The 24,266-nt window shown below is 44.5% G+C and overlaps 1 protein-coding gene across 1 annotated transcript in view; it reads right to left on the bottom strand.

Moving 5' to 3' along the window:
* C2cd3 (C2 domain containing 3 centriole elongation regulator) overlaps positions 1-24,266 on the bottom strand; it is a 118,299-nt gene that overhangs the window by 42,709 nt on the left and 51,324 nt on the right. Inside the window, 10 exon segments of the mRNA XM_028877526.2 lie at positions 2,113-2,442; positions 5,396-5,998; positions 6,890-6,979; positions 7,604-7,872; positions 11,359-11,482; positions 12,912-13,084; positions 14,167-14,350; positions 16,934-17,114; positions 19,968-20,214; positions 23,608-23,759. Coding sequence (XP_028733359.1) covers positions 2,113-2,442; positions 5,396-5,998; positions 6,890-6,979; positions 7,604-7,872; positions 11,359-11,482; positions 12,912-13,084; positions 14,167-14,350; positions 16,934-17,114; positions 19,968-20,214; positions 23,608-23,759 — 2,353 coding nt within the window.

The raw sequence follows: 24,266 nt of genomic DNA on the forward strand, positions 1-24,266 counted from the left end.
GATTACAAGTGGAGTCAGCCAGAAATGTGAGAGGCTGTGGCTCAGATCCCCAGAGCAGGAGGTTATTTTCCGCTCAGCTGAATCGAGAGTCAGGATGCGAGGACACAGAAGCAAGTAACATACTCTCCGAGCCAAGGATGGGAACCAGAGACAGTAATCAGTACAAAGTAACATGACTCATTGAAAAGGCGGTGGTGGTACAGGGCAGCCTGGGCGCAGAGGCAGGCTTGTGCTAATGGGTGTGACAGGGTCAGGCGCCAGAGTGTTGGCATGACTTCAACCTACTCTTCTAAGGAGAGGGGCAAGTCTGACTAATGAGAGAGAGAAAGGTGTTTTTAGTAGAAGAAACGACACAAGGCTTGATAGTTTCGAGACTTAATAGTGCCCTGGCACAAACCAAGCTGCCGAGTGTGATAAACATGGTGAGAAAAGCAGCTGGCAAGGCGGATGAGGCCAGATGGGCAGGACCCCGTGTGCGACGTTACCAGGGTTGCAGGTGATAGAAAACCAACCAAGTGTTTTAGCTGATGGAGAGACGGGTCAGATCTGCTGGCCAGCCATACAGTCTTGGTGGTAGAGGGAGAAAGAGGAGGAGGAGGAGAGTACTGGAAGCAACAGCCAGGGCAGAGCTGCCAGGGTTTGAGTATGAATGTTTCCACATGCTCACGTGCTGTGTGCCAGGCCCTCGGTTGGTGGTACTATTTATGGAGGTTGTGAGAACTGTAGGAGAGGGGTCTAGATGGAGGAAGTAGGGTACAGGGTGTGTCCTTGGGGGCTGCATCTTGTTCTAGGCTCCCATTTTCTTTGCATTTTCTGCCAAGAACTGAAGAAAAGCCTGTGCCTCATGCTCTGGCCTCCATGGCCAAGCAGCCATGACTGAACTTCTAAAACAACGAGCAGAAGCCCTTCCTCTTCTTCAAGCTGTTTCTGCCAGGGACTGGATCACAGGGGGCGGACGGTACATGATGCTTACTTACTCTGTTCTCTGCCCTGCCCTGCACTAAGACAGTGCTTACTGCAGGGCCAACACTGCTGCTCCTCTGGCTGCTAAACGAACGAATGCAGGGTGAACCATACAAGGCTTTACTCTAGAGAGGCTATCAGCAGAGAGGACAAACATGTCGGGAAGATGTCAGTACCGACTGGATAACCAGAGAACAACAGGTGTAAGGGACCAGACAGGAGGGGGCCCTTCTGTCAGGCAGCCCTCCAGTCCACAGCAAGGCTAGACCTAAGCCTTGGGAGTGGAGCTGGAATGAGCAGCCTGACGAGGGAGGGTGACTGCAAAGTGACATCCTCAGTGGAGATGCCAGGCTAACAAATGGTGGGAGGAGGCTGTTTTGCAGAGACACCTTCACAGTCTGGTGACGTGTTTGGGCCCCTTCGTTTAAGAGTGTTCCTTTAAAAATGCATAATGCAAAACACACAGGATTATAAAGAAATCTAATTATACTGGTAGCTATCAAAACTTAGAATAAATTTGTGATATAAAAGTGTATGTTTTATTGATGAAACCTAGATGTAGGTAATAAGTGCTATAAATTCAAAGAACTGGTAAGAATAAAATGATATTCTAAGACACTACAATGACACAAAGATGCTTGTGATTTCTGTGGCTGTCAACATTGCAGGACTGCTCTTAATAGAATTCTTTTCTATCTAGTATCATCAACTCCAAATTTTTCTTATGAATCTCCTGGGGACCTGCAGACCCAGTGCTAAATACCCCTAGTCTTGGGTGCATACTGAGGGCCTAAGTGGGTGGAATGGAGGAGGAAGAAGAGACTTATGAGAAATTAAAAAAAAAAAAAAAAGAACCATTGATTTGATGTGGGCATGCCTGGTGGATAAAGAAGAGAGGGGGCACTAAGGCTGACGCCTGGATTTCTGGACAGGAATGTATGATCTGCAGCATCAATACAATTGGCAAAGTCAGCTTTAGCCTCAGAAAGGCTTTCACGTGACTTCAGCCTTTAGGCTTGGGAAAACAGAAGGATCGACTAAGATGATTAACCATCCTTGTCGGTCCTGCCATAATCTGGAAGCTCTTTGAAGACGGAGAGTACCCCGAGGAGCTGGACACCTGCTTTTGGGTAAGTACGTAGAGCATACCTTTCAAGCTCAAGTGCATGGCTCTCTCTACCAGGATACTGACTGCAAAAGTCCCATCCAACTCGGGAGGGCCCTCGTCGGGGGGCCCCACTTCAGCTGCAGTGCTGGTGCAGCAGACCAGGGCGGAGGCTGGAGACTTCTGGAGGACACAGGGTGGAGAGAGCTGGAGCTCATCCTTCTTGCTGGGGAGCTGCTCGGACTCACTGTGGCTGCTGCAGTCCATGGAGTCCAGCTCACGCGTGGGCTCAGTGTGGGGGGAAAGAACCACGTGAACTCGCAAGGCAGCTCCAGAGAGGTCGGGAGCATTTCTTCCAAACAGAGGATACACGCCTGCAAGAGAATGGAGGCAAGTAAGCCTGGGTGAGAGAAAAGAGCTCTCGGAGGCTGCTCACGGGCCTCTCTCCAGGGATAAGACCACAAGTCTCGACACACCAGTTTTCAGAAAGCATCTGAAGTTGGTATATGTAACAATCTGTGCTTGCACCTACTATGTCCAGTTATATCCAATAATATTAAGTGGTGACATGCTTTGCAGGCAGGCAGCACTGCCAGGGCAGGGCAGAGACGCGAGGAGCCCGTCCTCTCCTCTGTACGCACCAAGGCTTCCACTTTCAGATTTCTCCCCACTGGGAAGCTATCCAGGGCTCACACCAGCCTCTTTACCTCTCCCGGGAGTCACTGACGGGGAGGCAGGAGGTGACAGCAGAGGGAGAGAGGAGAAGGGGTACTAATAGCTGAGTCCTTTCTGTGCCAGAATTTCAGACGGTCAATGGAACTGTCGGGGCCATCTCCCGATAATCAGTGGACTTGAACTCCATTGGCTTGCTGGATCTTAAAATGAAATTTTACTTAGAGTAGATGGCATCAATAATTCCTTCTGAATCGTAAAGCTTGCTTTGCTAGATCCATTCCTATTTGAGGAAAAAGATGTTACCTGTCATGGATGGCAATAAGACAGAACTTTTTGTCTCTTGACAATCTCTTCTTGATACAAAGTGTAGATTCCCATGGCTCTCAAGCCGAAAACGAGAGTCATAATTACGAGAGGGAGGACGCTCACATGCAACCCCGTGGGTCTTTATCCTCAGGAAGTTTAAACAGTATATGGGAACAGGTTGGCTGGTTGAGTGGATGTGGATGACACATTTAACAAATACATCAAATGTATAAGGCTTTTGTTCAAGTGGATACGAACCTTAAACTAGTGGAATACGGAGATGTATGACAGACACAGACAATTGGAAAAGTTGAATAGCCTCTTTGGAAACTTAATAAAAAGGGAGTATTTGTGATGGAATTCTGACCCTTGACCTATATTCTGTGTCCCAGATCTATTTTCTTCAGTAGTGAAGTTAAAAGCCTATCAAAAAAAAAAGTTACATCAAGTGAGCCTGGTTTACTTCAAAGACCTTTCCTCTAGTTTCTATGAAGTGACCTGAACTGGCCTAGATAAAATAGGTCACATAGCATTTGAAGAGATACTTCATAGGGCCAGACTTACATCTGTTGGGTCCAAAAGGAACCCGACAATCACCCAAACTCACTCATTTCTTCTTTTTTTAGATTGGGCCATCTGTTCAACAAAAGGTTAGAGTCATATGCCTATAATCCCATCTCCTGGGAAGCTGAAACAGGAGGATTATGAGTTCAAGGCCAGTCTGAGATATATCACAAATTCTACACCAATATAGGCTATATTGAGACACCTTGTTTCAAAACCACCAAGCAAGCAAGCAAGCAAGCAAGCAGAAAACAACACCCAAACCAAAACCACACACCAACAAGAAAACAACAAACCAAACCAAATCCCCAAGGTTCAGAGGAGCAGAGCCTAACTGCCGTAAAACAGGGTCGTGACCTCAGTTCTTTAACTGTATAGAGCAGGGAGGCAACTGACCTTACAGGAGTGTTAAAATGAGTAAGTGTCATGTTTGTACACAACCCAGTCACGGGCCGCTGTGAGCTCAGTCTAGAGGGCTTGCCAGGCTGCCAAGAGACCCGGGGTTTGATCCCCAACACCAATGAACAAGACATGGTGGTCCACACTTGAGATCTTAGCATTCTAGAAGTAGAGGTAGGAGGCCCTGGAGTTCAAGGTCATCCTTGGCTACATAGTGAATTTAAGGTGACCTTGGGCTATGTGATACATGAGACTCAACCACACTAATGAAAAAGAACTTAGTTGGCTACCTTCAATTCATGCCACATGACAGTCACTAGATAGACTGCAAAGCTCTATGAATTAATTCTCTATCCAGAACCCATTATAGTAACCTTTCACAGTTCTTGGAAAAAAGACCAAATGTTTCTGCTTTGATGAGACGAATTCTCTTGAGCACTGTTCTGGCTTTATCGCAGTGTTTTGTAACCTGTATACCCTGAGACCCAGCTGATTCAGGTTACTTAGAGCATTTGCAATCTATCTAACTGCTTCATGCCTGTGTCTTCACACTTGTTCTTCCTCTCTTTAGAAAACCTTCCTTAGCTAGGCATGGTCCTAGCATTCTGGAGGCAGAGGCAGGCGGATCTGTGAGTTTGAGGCCAGCCTGGTCTACAGAGTGAGTTCCAGGACAGCCAGGGGTATGTAGAGAGACCCTGTCTCAAACAAAAACCAAATCAAATCAAACCAAACCAAACCAAACCAAACCCATTCTTTTCCCCTTTCCCTGGCTCATTCCTAAACCTTAAATCACTTCGGTTGAGATTCTGTCCTTTAATCGAACCGTAAGGACCATGAACCCTCACAGTCCCATCTGAGAACACCATCTTTTTAGTTCTTATGCTTCATATTCATTGTTTACGGTCACAGTCTTTATTAGAATATAAACACAATTAGGCTGGGAACTAATTCTTACTCATATCTCAGTTCCCAGGGCCAAATACATAAAATAAGCACCAATGAACGTTTGAAATAAAAGTACACAGTGCATTCCATTTGTAAAATTAACTTTTCATTTTTGCTTTATGAACCAGGTTAGTGGCACACAGATTTTCTTTACAGTCCCAACATGCGCTCACCAGAGAAGATGAATATCCCGAGGAATATCCAGAGAAAAGACTATCCTTGGCAGATATTCTTTTCAATGTAGTAACTAAACCATCACCCTCAATGGTCACACAGGCTCTTACACATGTGTGAAGGTAGTCACTGAAATTCGTTCAACCTCATTCTACACGCTGAGTGCTTATGAAAATGTAGGTACCATCTTACATATACAAATCTGATGAATTTATGTTGAGAGCAGGTGCCCAAACAAAGAGTTAGACCTGAATGTTCACTCACCACTGACAGTTAGTGTCCTTTGTGATTTTTCCCCGAGTCTGGACAGGTCTACATAGGCTGAGCCAATCCAGCTGTCAGTCTGGTGTGGCCTCTCTAAGCTGTCATTGCCGTACGCTCGCCACACTTGGATCTCTAACTTCTCCTCTCTGAAGTACCACAGCAGTGACTGGCTCCGAGTGACCTCTGTTCTTTTGGATGCCTTGAAAGTAACCAGGACCTGGTTTTTGTTTGTAGATTCCTTAGGCTTCCTGAGAGGGGTCCAAAAGGCTTCTTGACTGTACAGCTTGTAGCGAAGGTAGCAATATGTATTCTTATGAATGTTCCTGTGGCCTGCGAGCAGCACACAGTGGAGAGGGAGCCAGAGTCTTGGGGTGGAGATGGTGACAGTGGCTGGCACCTCTTCTTCCATCTTGACAAGATCCGTCAGGCTGCCGTCAAAGGTCCAGCCCAAGAGCTCAGCAGCCTCCAACACCCACTCTCTATCTCCAGGGTGCGTGAAGGAAACAGAAAGCTCCAGGCCTCCTACAATCTTCTGCATAAACTCGAGGTCCCGAGACAGGCATTCATCTTCTGGTAAGATGACAGGATACCATCCTGTGATCCCTTATGGGAAAAAGAAAAAGATTTTCGATCATTGTCTTCAAAGAGAAAACACACCCTCTTTGTAGCTCAGATTCCCCACTGCCCCGCCGGCCCAATGCTGAATAGAAAGCATGCCCACTCTGAGTTGGGAGCTGGTCTTTCTCGGACCACTGAGAAGCAATGTGATAGATAGGAAGCATGAGGCTAGGCCTCGGAAGGTCTGAGTTCGTTCTCTGGCTGAGACCCCAAACTAGTGGTTTATTCTGGATAAATCACTAATCTCTCAGAGTTCTTGTTTCTATATGGTAAGCATGGGAAAATTCACATGGATCTTATTCCCCAAAGTTGTTATAATTGCTAAATGACAATGGTGGAGGAAGTGTCTGGAAGCTGAGTTGTCGTTGTCACGGTGTTGCGAGTAAAAGGAAGGGAAGGGGACAGCAAGTCAAGTGGTCTGGGTCCTGGACAAACAGAGTGTGTGTTCATCGGCCAGGCATTTAAACGGTTATCTTTATTCCACTTGGAGTGGAGGACAGAGAGTGAAAATAATGGGGGAATTCTGGCTAGATTTCAAGTTCTGCTACTGAACAGCTGTGTGGTTTTGGCAAATCAACTTCTTGGACCTCATCTCCTCATCTGTTAAATGAAAATGATGCCTCTGTATCCTGCTGAGGAAACATGTCACAACAGTCTGTATCTCCTCGTCACCACTGCCATCATTCCTGGAGTAGCATGGGCTTGACCTCTGCAGTGAGTGGGACAGGCCTTCCAATGTCTGAGAGAACTGTGAGGGACCTGGGTGAGTTCACAGCATGTCTTTGGGGCAGGCTTCCTTGTGTATTTGCATGGGAGATAGAGACAGGATTATTTCATCAAGGGCAGGATCAGCACATGAGTACTCAGGAGCCTTACCTGATCTCTTGACCAGCAGGTCTTTGGTTGGAACCTTTACTACTCCAAGCAGATAATCTTTGCACGAGTGGATACTGGCTATATCACTGACTGTTAAGTGAAGCAAAAGTGGATAATTATTGGTGGGTTACTGAGGCCTGTTTACAGTATACTCCTGGAACATTTCATTCTACACACGAATCAGTGCTGAACTGTTAGATCAGGGATTATCTCGCTTACATCCTAGTCAGAATCTGAATGTCCTTCAGATGTGTTACTCACACAGGCATATGGGAAGGGTGTGCATAACTCAATGAGCACATGTCTATTCTTTAGATTCACCCATTAACATTTTTGTTATATTTGTTAATTTGTTAATACAATTGGTGTTTCCTTCTACTCTTCCATACACATTTCACAAGCTTATTTTCGTTATGCCCTTTAGAAGTTGTAAAGATTAAGCTGTATGGTGGTGGTGCACACTAATCCCAGCACTTAGGAAGCAGAGGCAGGTGGATGGATCTCTGTGAGTTCAAGGCCAGCCTGATCTACAGAGTGAGTTCCAGGACAGCCAGGGCTACACAAAAAAACCCTGTCACAAAAAACGAACAACAAACAAACCAACAAAAGATTATGATCCATTTTTCAATTGTTCAGGGTTTCTCCTAGGAAGGAACATGCCATCCACAGCAGAGCCTCATTTGATTTTGAAGGTGATGGTTGTCTGGTGCTTACCTGACTTGGTATTTTCATGATAGATGGCAAAAATAATTTCTGCAAACTCCAACAGCTCTGCCAGGAAACAGGCTTCTCCACTACAGTGCTGAGTCACCAGATTACAGGGGAACTCAATGTGATGGGAGAACTCGGGGCAGAAGGAACAGGCCACAGGGCGGGTTCGGCGCTGTTCCCCCTTGGGCAGGAATGAGAGATGAGTGGTGACAGAGGTATTGAGTCCTACGGTGGCACTGAACTGTAGAGCGGGTTCCTGCTCAGCCAAAGCCCTGGAGGGGACAGACAGGAAAGGAGAAGGGGATACCACAACGTTATCAGAAATCAGCTCGCATGCCCAAGAAGCAGCTCCACTACTGTCAGAAGATCTGAGCATGCGTGTCAACCCCTCTCTAGCTAGGCTTTCTTAGTAACCTAGCTACGACAGCATATTTGCAGGGAGTGATCCTGAAGAGGAGTACGCACTGCGGAGGTTCACGGATCAAAAGCTGGGACACTGGAAGAAAATACTAAAACTTGTTATCATCTATACTAAAGTTTCCCTATTCTATATTTAATAATGTATTTAGCATATTAATACAGAAGTACCTGAAGATAATTTATACATAAATAAGCACAGACTAATTTGAAAATATGCTAAATACTAAATTAAAATGCTCAGTTAAAATTGCTTAGGCCACTGCTATTGACAGTAGGAAACTCGAAAGTTTTAATGTAGGAAGCAACCTGATTAAAAGCTACCCTGAGAGTCTGGGGACAAGGTTACTCTGTCACCACCATAGAGTGAGACAAAAAGTAGATCTTTACAACTTTCTCTAAGAACACACCAAAGCAAGATCACTCTGTAACAAGCTCACCTTTGACTCCAGTCTTGCCTCCCCTCCTTCTAGAGAAACTTACCAAGAAAATCAACGGAGCAAAGTCTTGCTCCTTTGAGCCCTTTCCTAGATCAGCGAATCCCAGCTGGATGCTAGACATCCTTAGTGGTGCCTTCTCAGCTAAGACGGCCTCTGCTTCCCCATGGTGCTCACTTTCTGACCGCGATGAGCAGAAAACCCAAGTTGTTCAACAAAACTGAGCGCTGTGCTCTTAGACAGCACACTGCCCGTAGTGTCGTTCACTGTTGGCAGTGGGTATTACCAGTTTTGTCAGCTAGGGTATTTGGTATTTGGGTATTGGTATTGGTATACGGTATTTGGGTCAGAGAAGGCTCAGGAATTCAGAGTACTTGCTCCTCTTTTTTTTTTTTTTTTTTTTTTAAGACAGGGTTTCTCTGTGTAGTTTTGGTGCCTGTCCTGGAGCTTGTTCTGTAGACCAGGGTGGCCTTGAACTCACAGAGGTCTGCCTGGCTCCCCTCCCCCCATGCTGGGATTAAAGGTGTGTGCCACAGCTGCCTGGCTATACTTGTTCCTCTTATAGAGAACCCTGGTTCTGTTCCCGACACCCACACTGAGTGGCTTACAACTGCCTATAACTTTAGTTCAGATGCTTTCTTCTAGACTCTAAGGGTACTTGTATGCACATGGTACACACACACACACACACACACACTCTCTCTCTCTCTCTCTCTCTCTCTCTCTCTCTCTCTCTCTCTCTCTGAAGGCATACACACAAACAGATCAAATAAAATAAAATGTAAAACTATCCCCTGAAAGAACTTGCACTTTTTAGTGCATTTTCACTATTTAATTTTGTATGTGCATGGAGGTCAGAGGACAACTTGTTGGAGCTGGTTCTCCTTCCACAAAGTGCATCCCAGGGACTGAACTCAGATCATCAGGCTTGGCAACAAGTGCCTTAAACCATTGAGCCATTTTGCTGCCCCCTGCAAGTATTTTGATATCACTAGGATGTTGCTGGGTGCTCACTACAAAAGTCACCTGGAGAGTTAGTAAGGAGTGGCTGCTGTGGGATGTTAATGTATGTCCTGTGGGAGCCTTTCTTGGGTTCCTTGTGGCGTTACCCAGCAGGTCCGTATAGAGGATGATTAGGACCATGGGCCTGAGTGCAGGTGTCTGAGATGGTCTGCACTTGGCTGTGCTGGGGGGATGGTCTGTATGTCAAGTTGTTCTGATTGATCAATAAATAAAAGCTGATCGGCTGTGGCTAGGCAGGAAGGATAGGCGGGACTAACAGAGAGGATAAATAAAAGGACAGGAAGGCAGAAGGACTGGTTGCAGCCGCCGCCATGACCAGCAGCATGTGAAGACGCCGATAAGCCACCAGCCACGTGGCGAGGTATAGATTTGTAGAAATGCGTTACTTTAAGATATAAGAATAGTTAACAAGAAGCCTGCCACAGCCATACAGTTTGTAAGCAATATAAGTCTCTGTGTTTACTTGGTTGGGTCTGAGTGGCTGTGGGACTGGCGGGTGACAGAGATTTGTCCTGACTGTGGGCAAGGCGGAAAAACTCAAGCTACAAGTGGCTTACTAGACGGGACCGTTCTCCGCTGCTTCGGCATCTCCTTCACATGGCAGTAAGCCAGTTACATACTTAGACACCAGCAAAGTTCAAGGTGAACAACCTGACAGAGTCACACGAGGAGAAGTCAGGGAACGGGACTTCTCTGGAAGTCATTCTCAAGTGAGCTAGTTTGAGGCAGGAGCCTGATCTACTTCTGTCAGTAGCCATTGCTGTTAGAGCTCATCCATATGTGGCTTGTGGGGTGCAGAGGATTTCAGAAAGTGTCTTTAACTAGAGGAACTGATGGTCTAGTGTGGGAAAATGCATGCCCTAGCAGAAACAGAACAGTGTGCTACAACCTAGGTACTAACCATAAAGGAGGGCTGCGAAGATGCTACAAAATCATTAGGAAAGCAGAGTGTAAACAGGCAAGAGGAACAATACTTAAGGTCAAGAGAAATAACAGCAAAGACCTGCAGGAGACAGCTTGCTGTTCCCTTACAGAGAGAGACAAGGCAGAATAGACAGAAAGACAATGGACATGAGGAGGGGAAAGGTCCTTAATGTGTCCAGAAGCAACAAATGGACCAGTGACTGGAGCTTCAGAGGAAGCAGAGGTTCCAAAGATAACAGGAGGTCAAATGATGTGGGCCCTTATAAAACTGCAAGGACTGTGGCTCTCTTTTAACACATATGATCATGGTTGGAGTTAGTTTTAACAGGTCATCAGTCATTATGCTGAGAACAGATGCGGGGGTATGAGAGGGCAAAACAGATGATACTCAGGGACAGGCATACATGATCTTGGGTTTATAAAGGACATGCAGCAAGTACATGCATGGCTTGAGGGTGCAGAGCATAACCATGGTGGGAGGGGCTAAGGAGAGTAGAACATGAAGTTGTTGCGAAGTGAAGAAACAGATTTGCAATAACAGTACCAAGAGTCTGCAAGTGACTTCCTGAAATTCTGAAATGCTTTCTTAATAGAAAGTCATGGTTAGTGAAATGGAAATTTTTCACAAGACCTTCACCTACATGGGAGCATCCCACTGTACAGACTACACCCAGGAAGGTCTCAGTCAGTCACCCACACTGGAGCATCCCACTGCACAGACTGCACCACAGGAAGGTCTCAGTCAGTCACAGACTCACACAGGAGGTCATCAGTCACCACACTGGAGCATCCACTGCACAGGAAGGTCATCATCACCCACAGATACTGCACGACACAGGAAGGTCTCAGTCAGTCACATGGAGCATCCTCCACTGCAACAGAACATCATCAATGGAAATCACTGCACAGACTGCACCACAGGAAGGTTTAAGAAGCACTTTTCTAGGGTGGACTTACTTGGCTGCTGCCTGCAGACCACAGGCTCTGATAATCTGGACCGAGATGGAGACAGCTCGGGCAGCAAGAACTCCCTCTGTTGTTCTTGGGCTGCTCCGGTACCTCAAACCCACATCCAGAAAACCTGACGAAGGAGAAGAGGAAGAAAAAGACTACCAGCTTGGCTGGAAGGATCTCTGTTGTTCACTAGAGGAGGGAGGAGGATGGCAGCAATCACAGTGAGTGGGGAGAGATCTGCCATGTTGGGTATTGTACTTCAGGCAATCCATCACACGCCATCTTTTCTAAAGTCTTCCATACAGCCTCTGTCCAGAGACAACTTTAATGAAGAACTCAACAAGTTTAATCACGGGGGATCAGGAGGAACAACTCAATCTTAACCAAGGCAAGATAAAACCTTTGGTTTTTGTGATACTTTTCAAAAAGTATCACAGTAACTTGACTTAGGAAGTGAATGCTGATCATTTTGTAGTTTGGATTGCCTTTCTGGAAACCATTTAAAGTGCCAAATTCTTGTTAAGCTTTCATGTTCTGTCTGTCTGTCTGTGGTGGGCTCAGAGGACAACTTGTGGGAGTTGCTTTTTCTCCTTCCACCAATTAGGTCCTGGGGACGGACTCAGGTTATCAGAGTTGGCAGCTGGTGCTGAGCCATTTTGCTAGCCTTAATTTAATTTCAAACTCCTCTTGCAGCTGGAGAGATGGCTCAGCAGTAAGAGCATTTGATGCAATTGCAGAGGACCCAGGTTCAAGTCTTAGACCCACCTGGAGGCTACCAACTGCCTGTAATTCTAGTTTTAAAGGATCTGATGCCCTCTCTGCCCTCTGAGGGTACTGCATGCATGAGGTTCACATACACATGGATAGGCAAATGCTCTTACACATAACATCAAATATCTTTGCTCTCACATATGTTCCATGGCAGGTGTGCTCTCTGCACATGTGCATGCACACATGAGTCAAAAAAAGTTTTTTAACCTTTTCCTTTAATTTCCAATCCAAGCTAATTAATCTCATCAGGCCCACCTCTGCTCACGTTGGCTTAGAATAATAATTTTCTAGTGTATCTAAAAAGTACTTAGCATTTATGCTATGAGGGCTTTTTAAATGCTTAAGAGTTCAAGGTAAAATGAGACAAGCAGCATTTATACAGAGTCCATGCAACTGTGAGTTTTCTAAAATCATGTGCAAAATTTGCAATATATGTTCTACATCCTCTTTCTTTCTTTTTTTTTTTCTCTTTTTTCTTTTTTGGTTTTTCGAGACAGGGTTTCTCCGTGTAGTTTTAGTGCCTGTCCTGGATCTTGCTCTGTAGACCAGGCTGATCTCGAACTCACAGAGATCCACCTGGCTCTGCCTCCCGAGTGCTGGGACTAAAGGCGTGTGCCACTGTCACCTGGCTACATTCATCTTTCTAAGAGAGGGTGAGACTCATAGTTCTTGTGAGAGACTCGAAAGGGTAAATACCCCAAGTAAAGAATAATTAATTCAGCAAGAAAAAGGATATTTATACACACCGACTTTGAAAAGGAAAGACATATTGAGTCTTCAGTTACCTGATGACTGGTTCTTCAATTCTCTACTGTTCTCAAGTCTGGGGGTTAATGGGAGATTAAAGTTCTGCATTCCCGTATCTTCACGGTGCTGCATGGTTACCATGGCACAGATCCTTGATAATGGCAAGGTTCCTTTGGCAACCATCTGGTCCCTTACATTAGGATAATAGTATCTGAAAACCACAAAAGCACAAAATGCCAGCTGGAATAATTAGGTGGATGAACAGCGCAGTCTGCCCCGTGATCAGTTTTCAGTAGCTAGTTATCTGTGGAGCCAGCTGTTTTGGACTGGTGATATACAGTGGTGGCTGGACCGGCAGCAGATGCTGCCTATTACATGGAAACAACCTCATACAGCACACGCTCGGCTCAGGGTGACAAAGCTCTGTATCCTACAACTTTCTGTCTGAGGATCTGCTTGTGCCTTGGCCTTCCTCAAAACGTCCACCCTTAGCAGCTCTGGGTGGGGCAGCCTCTCCCTCTTCTCCACAGCTCTTCTTCATTTCTAGACCTATGACATTCTAGTGTGCAAGAGGATGAGACTCCCTTAGTACCCACGCTGTTTTCTTTTCATGTCAAACTGATCTGTTCCTAGATCGTAAGCTGTGCATCAGAGCTGGTGGGTGTAAAAATCCATTTTGTGCTTGGTTTCCACCTGATTGTAGAAAGTATTTTTGTCATGTGACAGTGCTGTTTGTGATCCCATTTCTCTTCCTTTACATTCCTTTGTATTCTCTTTATCATTTTAGTAGGTTTCCTGGAGGTGTAGACGCTGGGGCGGGGATGACATCTACAATCAGTCCAGCATTCTTTCTGGGAACCATCCAGTGATTGGAACATTAAGTGGATTCATGTTTGTGAATACTATTTTCTGATGGTGGGAAGAAGTTAGTTTAGAAGTGGGGAGAACAGGTGGGAGGCTGTCACAGCAGTTAAGCATCATAAAATAAAGACCTGAAGTAACCCAAGCAGTAAGAGAGTACCATAACGGTGAGTGCTATGCTTGAGGGACAGTAGCAGATAACACTAATAGGATTTTACTCCTGCCGTAGGTAGAAGTATAGGCCTAGCTGCTCAGAAGAGCCCAACATGTAAACTGCAGACAAAAGCTGCTGTCAACTATAAAGACTACAAAGCGAGGAAGGGAGGGAGGGGTCCGGCTGAGCGTCTTACAATAGTTCTCCCTGACCAAGGCAGGGTTCGTTATGACTGGGCACTTCCTTCCTAAGCAGGGGACTGGGGGTCCATACTGTACCTGCACCAGATTTCAAACTGGACTCCCCCTCCAGGCACAAGGCCCTGGGAGGAGAAGGCACTCAGCAGGAGCCTTTGCACTGGCACGGCAGCTGGCAACAGGAGCGAGTGGTGGTGCTCGCTATTGAAGATGGGATCTGGGACACACAGTGTGGTCGAAGTTCTGAAGGGCTTCAGAGCAACTCCTTAGGGAAAGAAAAGCAGTTGAGAACACCGAACACACAAACATGCTGTATCTGCAGCACACTGACTTACATACAGAGCAGTCAATTCTATCTTCATGCTATTTCTGTGAGAACACAGAATATGGACACCTTGAAGGTATTAAAGAGAGTAGGTCCCAGATCTGCTACTTCCCACATCTTCCAGCTGAGTTACTCCTAACATTTCTGTAGTTTTGGTCCAGTGAGTACTATGGCAATACTGAGCAGATCCCTTTTCTGGTGGACAGTATACAAGTTCCATGTCCTTTCAAACACTTACTAGTCTCTTAAAGAATTATACCTGCCTCTGTGGGTAAGAGTTTTCATGAAGGTTTTGCTTTGCCTTCTTTAAAAGACTGATGATGCTAACTAAATGTCTGGCAATAATTTGTCCACCAAAGCTTCAAGTGCTGAAGACTCAGTCCCTAGGGTGGCTGTGGTGTAAGGTGGTGGAACGTTCAGGAGGTGGGATCTGGAGGGGAGTGCTTAGTCGATTGATGGTGTTCCTCTCAAGGGATTTGTGCCAGTCTTTTGGACTAAGTTAGTTCTTCCAAGAATAAGTTGGTACAAAGTAATGCTACCCCTTAAGCTTGGCCCTTCTGACCTTCTAATTTGGCTTATCCATCATTCTGACACGGCCAAGTGGATCTTCAGTAGAGGCCAAAGCAATGGAGGACATGCCACCTCCAAAATGGAGCTAAATTAACCTTGTTTACTTTCTGAAAGTCAGAGCCTCAGACATTTTGCTATATCACCAAAACAAACTAATATAGTATTTTTCTAAGTGCTTATTAGTTATTTGCATATCTCTGAAGACATTTCTATTCAGCTCTTAGCCCATTTTTGGTCTTTGTGTGTGTGTGTGTGTGTGTGTGTGTGTGTGTGTGTGTGTGTGTGTTTGATTTGTGTGTGTGTGTGTGTGTGTGTGTGTGTGTGTGTGTGTGTGTTATAAGGAGTTAAACCCAGGACCTTATATATGCTAGTCTGGTGTCTGGTTCAACTGCTGAGCTGTAACAGCAGACTTTTTATTTTGAGACAGTTTCACACTAAGTTGCCCAGACTGGCCATGAACACGATCCTCTTATTTCAGTTTCCCAAGGACTGGAACATTACTCACTTTTATTTTATTTTATTTTTTGAAATGGGGCTCAGGTAGCACAGGCTAACCTCAAGCTTGCTATGCAGCCAAGGATGACTTTGATTTTCTGATCCCCCTGCTTCCACCTCCCAAATGCTGGGATCACAGGTGAGCATCACCGTGTCTGATTTATGTGGTGTGGTGCTGAGGACCAAACCCAGGGCTCTGTGCATGCCAGGCAGGCACTCCCCCAAGTGAGCCACATCCCTAGCTGTTTTTTAAAAAGACGTTTCTAAGAGTTTGTAATATATTCTGGCTAAAAGTTCCTTCTTTGATCTCTAAAGTAATATTGAACCTGCTAGCCAGACATGCAGAATGGTGAACACTGCTTCCTATCAGATAAGATCAAACAAGGCAAAGCCCTGCCTTCTTGCGTTATTTCTTGGAGATGATCAGAAGACTGAGATGGAAAGGGTAGGGCAGTATTGTGAAAGAAACTCTGGCTCTGGGTCTAGGTCTAGGTCTTTTATTTTCTTGAGATCTGATAAGGTATCCCTGCTGGCCTTGAACTCCCAATCCTCTTGACTCAGCCTCCCAAGTGGTAGGATTAACAGGTGTGTACCACCATGCTTGACCAGGGTTGGAATCCTAAACTTGGCACTTGTTAATGAGGCGGCTCCAGGCAAGTTGCTTAATGCTTCTGAACTTTGTTTTCTCTTTTGCAGAAGAACAGAATAGAATCTACCTAGAAAAGCAGTTTAAGACTATGACCTATATGAGATAGTTGTGTGGACATTTGTTCCTCAGGCACAATTGTCTAGCATCTTCAATTCTCTAAAGTATTCAGTGACTTTACAAAGCATGACTGCCACAAAATATCAGTAAAACACACACACACACACACACACACACACACACACGGATGTAAATAAGGACTAATATATAACTAACTGGTAGATTTAGGCAAAGGGTACACAGAAATTCTTTGTACTATTTTTATAAGTATTCTTTAAATCTCAATCATACCAAAATAAAAAGATTATATGAATCCATGTTTTGTTATTTGTCGTTTCTACAATTGAAGTGCTGAAGCAATGGTCAGAAGACACCTGGAAGACACTTTGCTTGAGAAACCTTGTTGAAACCTTCCAAAACCAGAGATTAGGGAAATCCTGGCATATTCTCTAACTCAACACAAACAGCCAAATGCACCAAGAAAAAGTACAGTGTATGAGTGTGTTGCTTCATGTTACTAGTATACATGAAAACATACTATGAATACTATGACCATACCAAAAAGGTAGTTAGTTAAAAAGGAAAATGCAAATTTAGGCCATCTTTTATGTTACGTGTCCACATAACTATCTTATCCCTAGGTAAGATTGGGAACAACAAACAAGATAAAATCCACTCAGGAAATACACAGTTCCTAAGTATGTCCAATAAAAGAACCAAGCATGAGTAGAAGATGTGGTCTCCCGGCCTACCGTTTTCAAGGAAGTCAGGTCCTTGGAGCACACTGGGTTGGGAGTCTTGGGATGGAAAGCAGTACTGGACGTAACAATCCGCTTCTCCCCAGACTGTTGCCTGGAGGGGCACGAGCCCTTTAACCATCACCACGTGGAACTCGAAGTGGTGCTCCATCAGTCGGTTTCCTTGGCTCTCTGGCTGTGAAATGAAACAGATATTGGGGGGCTTTAAAGATGAGACTGTTTAAAATACCCTTGCTCGTCTATGGAGAAACCTAGCAGAAATCTATGAATAACTCTCACAACTGCTCAGTGTAACCAGAACAAGCAGGATTTACCCTAGAACATAAGACTGAGTCAGTGTCAGCAAGTCCACAAATATGATTCAGCGCATAAGTGGAACACAGGAAGATGGTCTCAGTTTCAACAAATGCTAAAAACGAAGGTGATAAAGTTCAACATCTGTTGTTGATAAAAGCACTTAGAATGCAGAATAGGACATTACTTCCTTAATAGGAAAAGGAATACATATTTGAAGCAAGCAGACATTAACTATTACTTCTAAATAAGCTGGGGATAATGCTGACTTGGGGAGGTAGTGAACACATAGCTGCTGAGAGTATTCTATTACTTCATAACCACTCCTTGTGTGCTTACTGAGTGGTTACCATGAGCCAGGTACTGTATCCACATTTCTCTTGTATTAGTGGTTAACATGCATGACTGTTAACTACAGTCCAGGCTCACAAGCTGCCTGACCTCGCAGCCAGTGTTCTTTAGCTCTACCTTACACAGCCTCAGCTGACACTAGCAACCAGTTAACAGAAATGTTCAGAGGATGAATTCAGGGTTCAGCTCAGAGTGGGACTACAGGCTTTAAATATCACCCTAACTATGAATCTAATAAACTTAGAGAAGACTGCATTAAGTATTTGTTTTGAAATCCAAAAACATATGTAAGCAATATTGGTGCAAAAGTTCCCTTTGGGAAATAGAAAGCTTACAATTTAATTCCTGGAAGAAAAAAAAAGGGCAGAGTGGAGCCCTTGTAAGAGTCGTAACAGCTGTTAAATTTGGCCATATGGCACTAGAGCAACTTAACAATTGATCCTGCAGATGGTGAACTGGATGAAAGACAGTGTAAGAGACAACAGTTACATGTGTAGATATCCAACCACACAGGCAAATCTCCCAAGGATTTCCTTGTTGATGTACCCTAAGAATCATGTTCTTTCAATATGAATTTAATAGATTTATGAGTCTATATGACAAGCTGAGGACGATATACCATCTAAAAAGAGTTGAGAATATTAAAGGATTATTCTTTATCTGTGTCTTTTATGCAATTCAATTAGCAACTTATAACTCCAGGCAATTAATAGTGACTTTGGTTCTATTTTACCACCTATTAAAAAATGTCAAAACCTACCATATGCAGCTATGAAACTAAACATGGAAATGTAGGCCAATATACCTTCTCAACTGTACAGCAATGTATAAAATAAATTACTTCTTGGTTAGTAGTGAAAAACAAGGCATTTCACTGTTACTTACCACACCGACTTTGTTAACACACACGGTAAGATTTTACAGTCCTATATTTGGGTTTCTGTCTCTCGTAAGACAATTTAGTACACTGGAGGATTAATACCTGGTTGTCCAAACAGATTTTTTTCTTTTTGTGGTACTGGGATCAAAACCTTTTATACACTAGGTAAGTTATTAAAGATTTATTTGTTTATATTTTATGTGCATGTGTGTGTATCTAAGTATATGTATGTGCATCACATGTGTGCAGGCTGTTGGATCCCTTAGAAGTGGAGCTATGGGAGTTATGAGCTGTCTGATGTGCATGCTGGGAACTGAACCTGGGTCCTCTGCAAGAGCAGCAAGTGCTCTTAACCACTGAGCCATGTCTCCAGCTCCAAAAGTCTTCAGTGTGTGTGTGTGTGTGTGTGCCTTGAACTTACTACACAGCCAAGGATAGCTTTGAGTGTTTCAATCTCCTGCCTCTACCTTCCAAGTGCTGGGATGATGGATGTGTGCTGCCACACTTGGTTTTGTACAGTCCTGGCACTAAAACACAGAGGCTCATGAATGCTAGCAAGCACTCTACCAACTGAGCCACATACTCAGCATACCAGGTTAGTTCTTTATCAATGAACTATACTTTTAATCCTGGGTTTTGTTTATAAATTCAATGAGCTAAGAGGGATATAAAGACCATTTAAAATATAAGAGAAGAATACCAATGACTCTTCTGATTTAAAACAAGCACTTGTGGGGCTGAGGAGATAGCTTAGTGTGGTGGGCTGTGGTTGTAATTCAAGTGCTCAAGAGGCAGAGACAGGTGGATGCCTGGTTCACTGGCTAGTCAGCCTAGCATAATTGGTGAGTTCCAGGTCCCATTGAGAAAGCCTGTCTTGAAGATAAAGTAGAGAGGGCTGGAACGATGGTTCAGTAATTAGGAGCACTGGACACTCTTCCAGAGGGTCAGGGTTGATTCCTAGCACCCACACAACAGCTCACAATGTCTGTAACTCCAGTTCAAGTCTGATGCCCTTTTCTGGCACCAGGTACAAACATGGTGCACAGATGTATTTGTTAGTGAAACACCCATACATATAAGATGAAAACATTATTAAAAAATTAGGGTAGGGAGCAATAGAGAACAACAGCCAGTGCTGACCTCTGGCCTCCACCTGCATACAGATGTGCACATACCCAAATATATATTATATATATACACTATACACCACACACACACACACACACACACACACACACACACACACACCCATGCCTGGAAGGTGGAGGGCTCCTGAAGAATGACTCCTGAGTTGAAGTACTTGCTGCTATATGCATGTGCACACACATGCACTTACACAAATAAAGTGCACATGCTCACACATACCTTCCCCCACACAAAATAAAGCAAGTACTGGAGTGTAAGTTATACTGTTTGCTGGAGCCTTTCACTGGGTAATGGTTTCACTAAAATGTGTAAGAGAAAATGAGATAGTTTCTGTGAACCATAATGTTGGGTCATTACCAAAGCAGCAGATGCCACAGGTGGCTGGTCCAGGAAATGGGCTGGCCTAGGGCTGAAGGGAGGGAGCATTCCTTCTTCATTCTTTAATCTTTGCAGCATCATTATCTGATCTGAAGAACCCATGGCTAAAAAGACTCGAAGACTCCCATTTTGGTGGCCTGAGAACACATCAATCACAGGCATATAGCTGTCGACAGCAACAACTGGGTACCTGGCATCAAGCAGCAGGCGAGAAATCTTGGGGTCTCTAGGGAGGAAGACATTGTGAAAGAGCATGTAACAACATCAGTCATGTCAGAGCTGCTTACTTGGTTCATTTTCTCAGCTTATTAGAAATGGATTGATAACCAGAAAAATAAATTAGTGGTTTTAAAAACTAAGATTCTGTTAGCAACCAAACTAAAATTATAAGGCAGGTAAATTCAGACTGCATAAGGACAGAGCTGTGAGTGAGTCTAGTTTATCTTTGTAGCATGATGGCACCAAGTCCAGTGTCTGCAATGGAACAGTACTTCAGAGGGGGCTTGTTGAATGGCATTATTTTATAGTCAATGTGGTCAACTAGGAAAAGTATAGATCCCACAGTCTGGAAATAAGATCGGAGAACAGTACCAATGATATCTACCATCTACTAAGCATTAACTACACAGAAGCACTAATCATTTTCATAGAGTTTTTAACCCATTTACACTGCAAAAGTTAGTATTATCCATTATTAACAGATGAGGAAATCTTGTTCAAAAGGTTAAGTAGCTTAGTTAAGGCTACATAGCCAGCAGGGACTCAAGTTGATCTGGGATTCAGGTATTGACTCTTCTGATCATTTTTTTTACTCTTAACTAATTTATATATATGCATGTGCAGTTTGGATCGTGTGCATGTGTATGCACATGCACACAGAACCTGGAGGCTGATGTGAACTTTTTCCTTGATTGCTTTCCATATTATTTTTTGAGATAAGGTCTCTTACTGAACCTGAAGCATCAATTCAGCAAGACTGGCTAGCCAGAAGGAAGCTCCTGGATCCCCCTGCTTCCATCCACACGGTCCAGTTGACTTTATCTTTGCACTGTTCTACCACTGGTTACACCTCCAGTCCTGAACTATTTGATTCTAAACCTGAATCATTTTCTTTTACCAGCCTGGCTCTTGGTTGTAGTGGGTAGCCATTCCAGCTTCGACCTGGAAGTTCCAACCCCCATTGAGGCTTAGGTAACTCTCATGCCAACAAGGCGGGGCTGAGAGAGGACGCTGAAGACCCGAGATCTGGATGTGTGGGCTCTCTTGGTTCCTGGACCCTGGAAGCTAGAGCTAGACCGAGTGGAGTTTTCCAGAGAACACTGCCGGACTGCACTACACCTTTCCCAGACCCTGTTACCTATCCCTTCACTTGTAAGTCACCCCACAAAATAAACCTCCCTCTTAACTACGTGGAGTGGCCTTAATAATTTCACCAATACTTGGTGCTGCCATGTACATGCTGTATGGCTTAAATCACCAACTGGACTTTTCACAGCCCGATTATTTGTGAACTATAGGTTCTGAAACTTCTACAAAGGAGCTGTGAGGACTGACTGAGACAGCTCATGTAAATGCCAACCGAGGTACTTGGTTCACAGGAAATGCTCGGTAGTTGGTGCTACTGTTGTTTTGTCTTCCATCAACAAAGGATGGGCGCTAATGGGATACAAAGGGAAGTGAGGAAGAATAACAAGTCAGATGAATTACATCACTAAAAAGAGGTGGTGTGTGTGTGATCTGAGTATGTGTATGTGTATGTGTATGTGATGTGTGGTGTGTGTGTATGTGTGTGTTGTGAATGTATGTGTGTGATCTGTGGTGTATGTATGTGTGGTGTGAGTGTATGTGTGTGAATGATCTGTGGTGTATGTGTATGTGTGGTGTGTGTGTGTGATGTGTGTATGTGTGTGATCTGTGGTGTGTGTGAGATGTGTGTGTGTGTGTGTGTGTGTGTGTGTGTTAGCGGCGGTTGGGTGGTGGTGAGCTGAGAGGCTAGAACAGATATGGACAGCTATGGTTTCAGCAGTACTCCTCCTCAGCCTGTTCAATGTTCAATGTTACCATCATAAGTACTTACCTATTCCTGCAAGGCAAACCCATGCATTTTCTCACTAGAGCCTCATGACTGCTCCACAAGTGAGATAGTGACCCAGCAACACCCTCACTTTAGAGATGAGGAAAAAGAAGCCAGAGACACTGAATTCCCAAAGCTACAATAAGGACCATGATGATGACCCCTCATGAGGTTATAGTGAAGCTTTAGTGAGATAATGCACACAAAAATGTTGTTTGTAGCCGGGTGGTGGTGGCGCACGCCTTTAATCCCAGCACTCGGGAGGCAGAGGCAGGCGGATCTTTGTGAGTTCGAGGCCAGCCTCGGCTACCAAGTGAGTTCCAGGAAAGGCGCAAAGCTACACAGAGAAACCCTGTCTCGAAAAACAAAAACAAAAACAAACAAACAAACAAACAAAAAATGTTGTTTGCAAAATTTACAACAGAGCCTTGCTTAGTGCTAAAGCACTTAAAAACCTGCACTCTTGTGGGAGTTCGTTCTCGGGTTCCTCGTGGCTTTACCCAGCAGGTCCCCATAGAGGATGATCAGGACCACAGGCCTGAGTGCAGGTGTCTGAGATGGCCTGCACTTGCTGTGCTCGGGGAGGAGGTCTTTTGCTCCACCCCTTGGCGTCTCCATAAATATCCTGGGGCAGAGACAGTCGGGGCCCATTGGAAAAGGTTCCAGGCCCTCTCGAGGCTATCCTTTATTTTCTATCTGTTTATATCCACAAGATTCTCCGCAATAAATCCTTCTATCTAATATTTCCTGCTGCTCGCACTCAAGAAAACTCTGGGGAGCTGTGGGGGTGGTGGGTAAACGCCCCACACACTCTGAATCAAACAGAAAGGAAGTCCGTATGAGTAGAAGTAACTTTCAAGTTCACCAGTGTTTTACTAGTTATTAAAGAGATGTACAAATAGTTAGCAAATCTCAACTTGTTACAGAAATCTGGAGAACAGCTGCTATGAACCATATTGCCACTTGATGATGGAGAAGTCAACCATTAGCTGGAAGGAGCCAGGCTATCTGGTTCTAACCTGGGTTCTGCTCTGACTTATGCAACAGATAGTGTAACTCCTTCTAACCCGGGTTCTGCTCTGACGACTTATGCAATGGATAGTGTAACTCCTCTGAACCCCGGTTCTGCTCTGCGACTTATGCAATGGATAGTGTAACTCCTTCTAACCCAGGTTCTGCTCTGACGACTTATGCAACAGATAGTGTAACTCCTCTGAACCCGGGTTCTGCTCTGACGACTTATGCAATAGCTAGTGTAACAACAGATAGTGTAACCCCTTTCACTCTCTACTCACTCTTCTACACCTGCATCGCAGGCTGCTACGAAGTTAAAGGCTTTAAAGTCCTAAGGTTCTTATCAAGCTCCTGAAGCTAAGGGACTGGTCTGGGTGGCAGCTTCCCACAGGAGAAAGAGCAAGAAGTGTGTGAAACTGGGAAAGGCCCTTCAGAGGATTCTAGTCACGCTTGCACACCCAAAGAATTCCTCTTCAGTCTATATAAAGGTAAAAATGAAGAATAAAGAATACGCCAAAAGGTCCTATTTACTTGAATGACATGTAAAACTGATGGAGGGGGAGTTTCACCAGTCCGAGCAGCTTGTCCTGTCCTGGGCTTCGCACCTTGTTCCAAGTTTCAATTATCATCACATTGTTCTTAAGTCTTTCCAGGTGTTTGGAAGACAGAGAGACAGGAATCACCTGGGGAGAATAATCAGGAAAAAGAATTTCCACCATTAAAACAATAATTTATACTTTTATTCAAAAGTGCTTCCTGAAAGTCCCCTATGAGCATGCACAGTACTATGCTGAAGATATTAATGTAAAATCCAGTCTATGTCCTCACAGAAACAGTCTGCTATAAGAGACTAACACACACAAAAAGACAGCTACCAACAGTAGCTGACGACAGGGTTCATGTCGGGACAGAGAGAAGGTCGTCAGGCATGTCAAATATGGTGACTCACCCAACTTCTCTCTAAGGTAAAGTGATTCACTTTTAAATCATGCTGTATGGTATGTGTGCTTTAAAATAAACAATTATTTTCAATTAGGTGTATGTGTGTATTGTCTGTGTGTGGGTATCTGCAAGCAGGCTGGAGGCCTGGGAGTTATAGGCCACTGTGAGCTGCCTGAGGTGGGTGCTGGGAACCACACTCAGGTCCTCTGCAAGAGCACTGCATATTCTTAGCAAGAGCCGTCTCTCCA

The sequence above is a fragment of the Peromyscus leucopus genome, chromosome 1, assembly GCF_004664715.2.
Source record: "Peromyscus leucopus breed LL Stock chromosome 1, UCI_PerLeu_2.1, whole genome shotgun sequence".
Taxonomy (NCBI): domain Eukaryota; kingdom Metazoa; phylum Chordata; class Mammalia; order Rodentia; family Cricetidae; genus Peromyscus; species Peromyscus leucopus.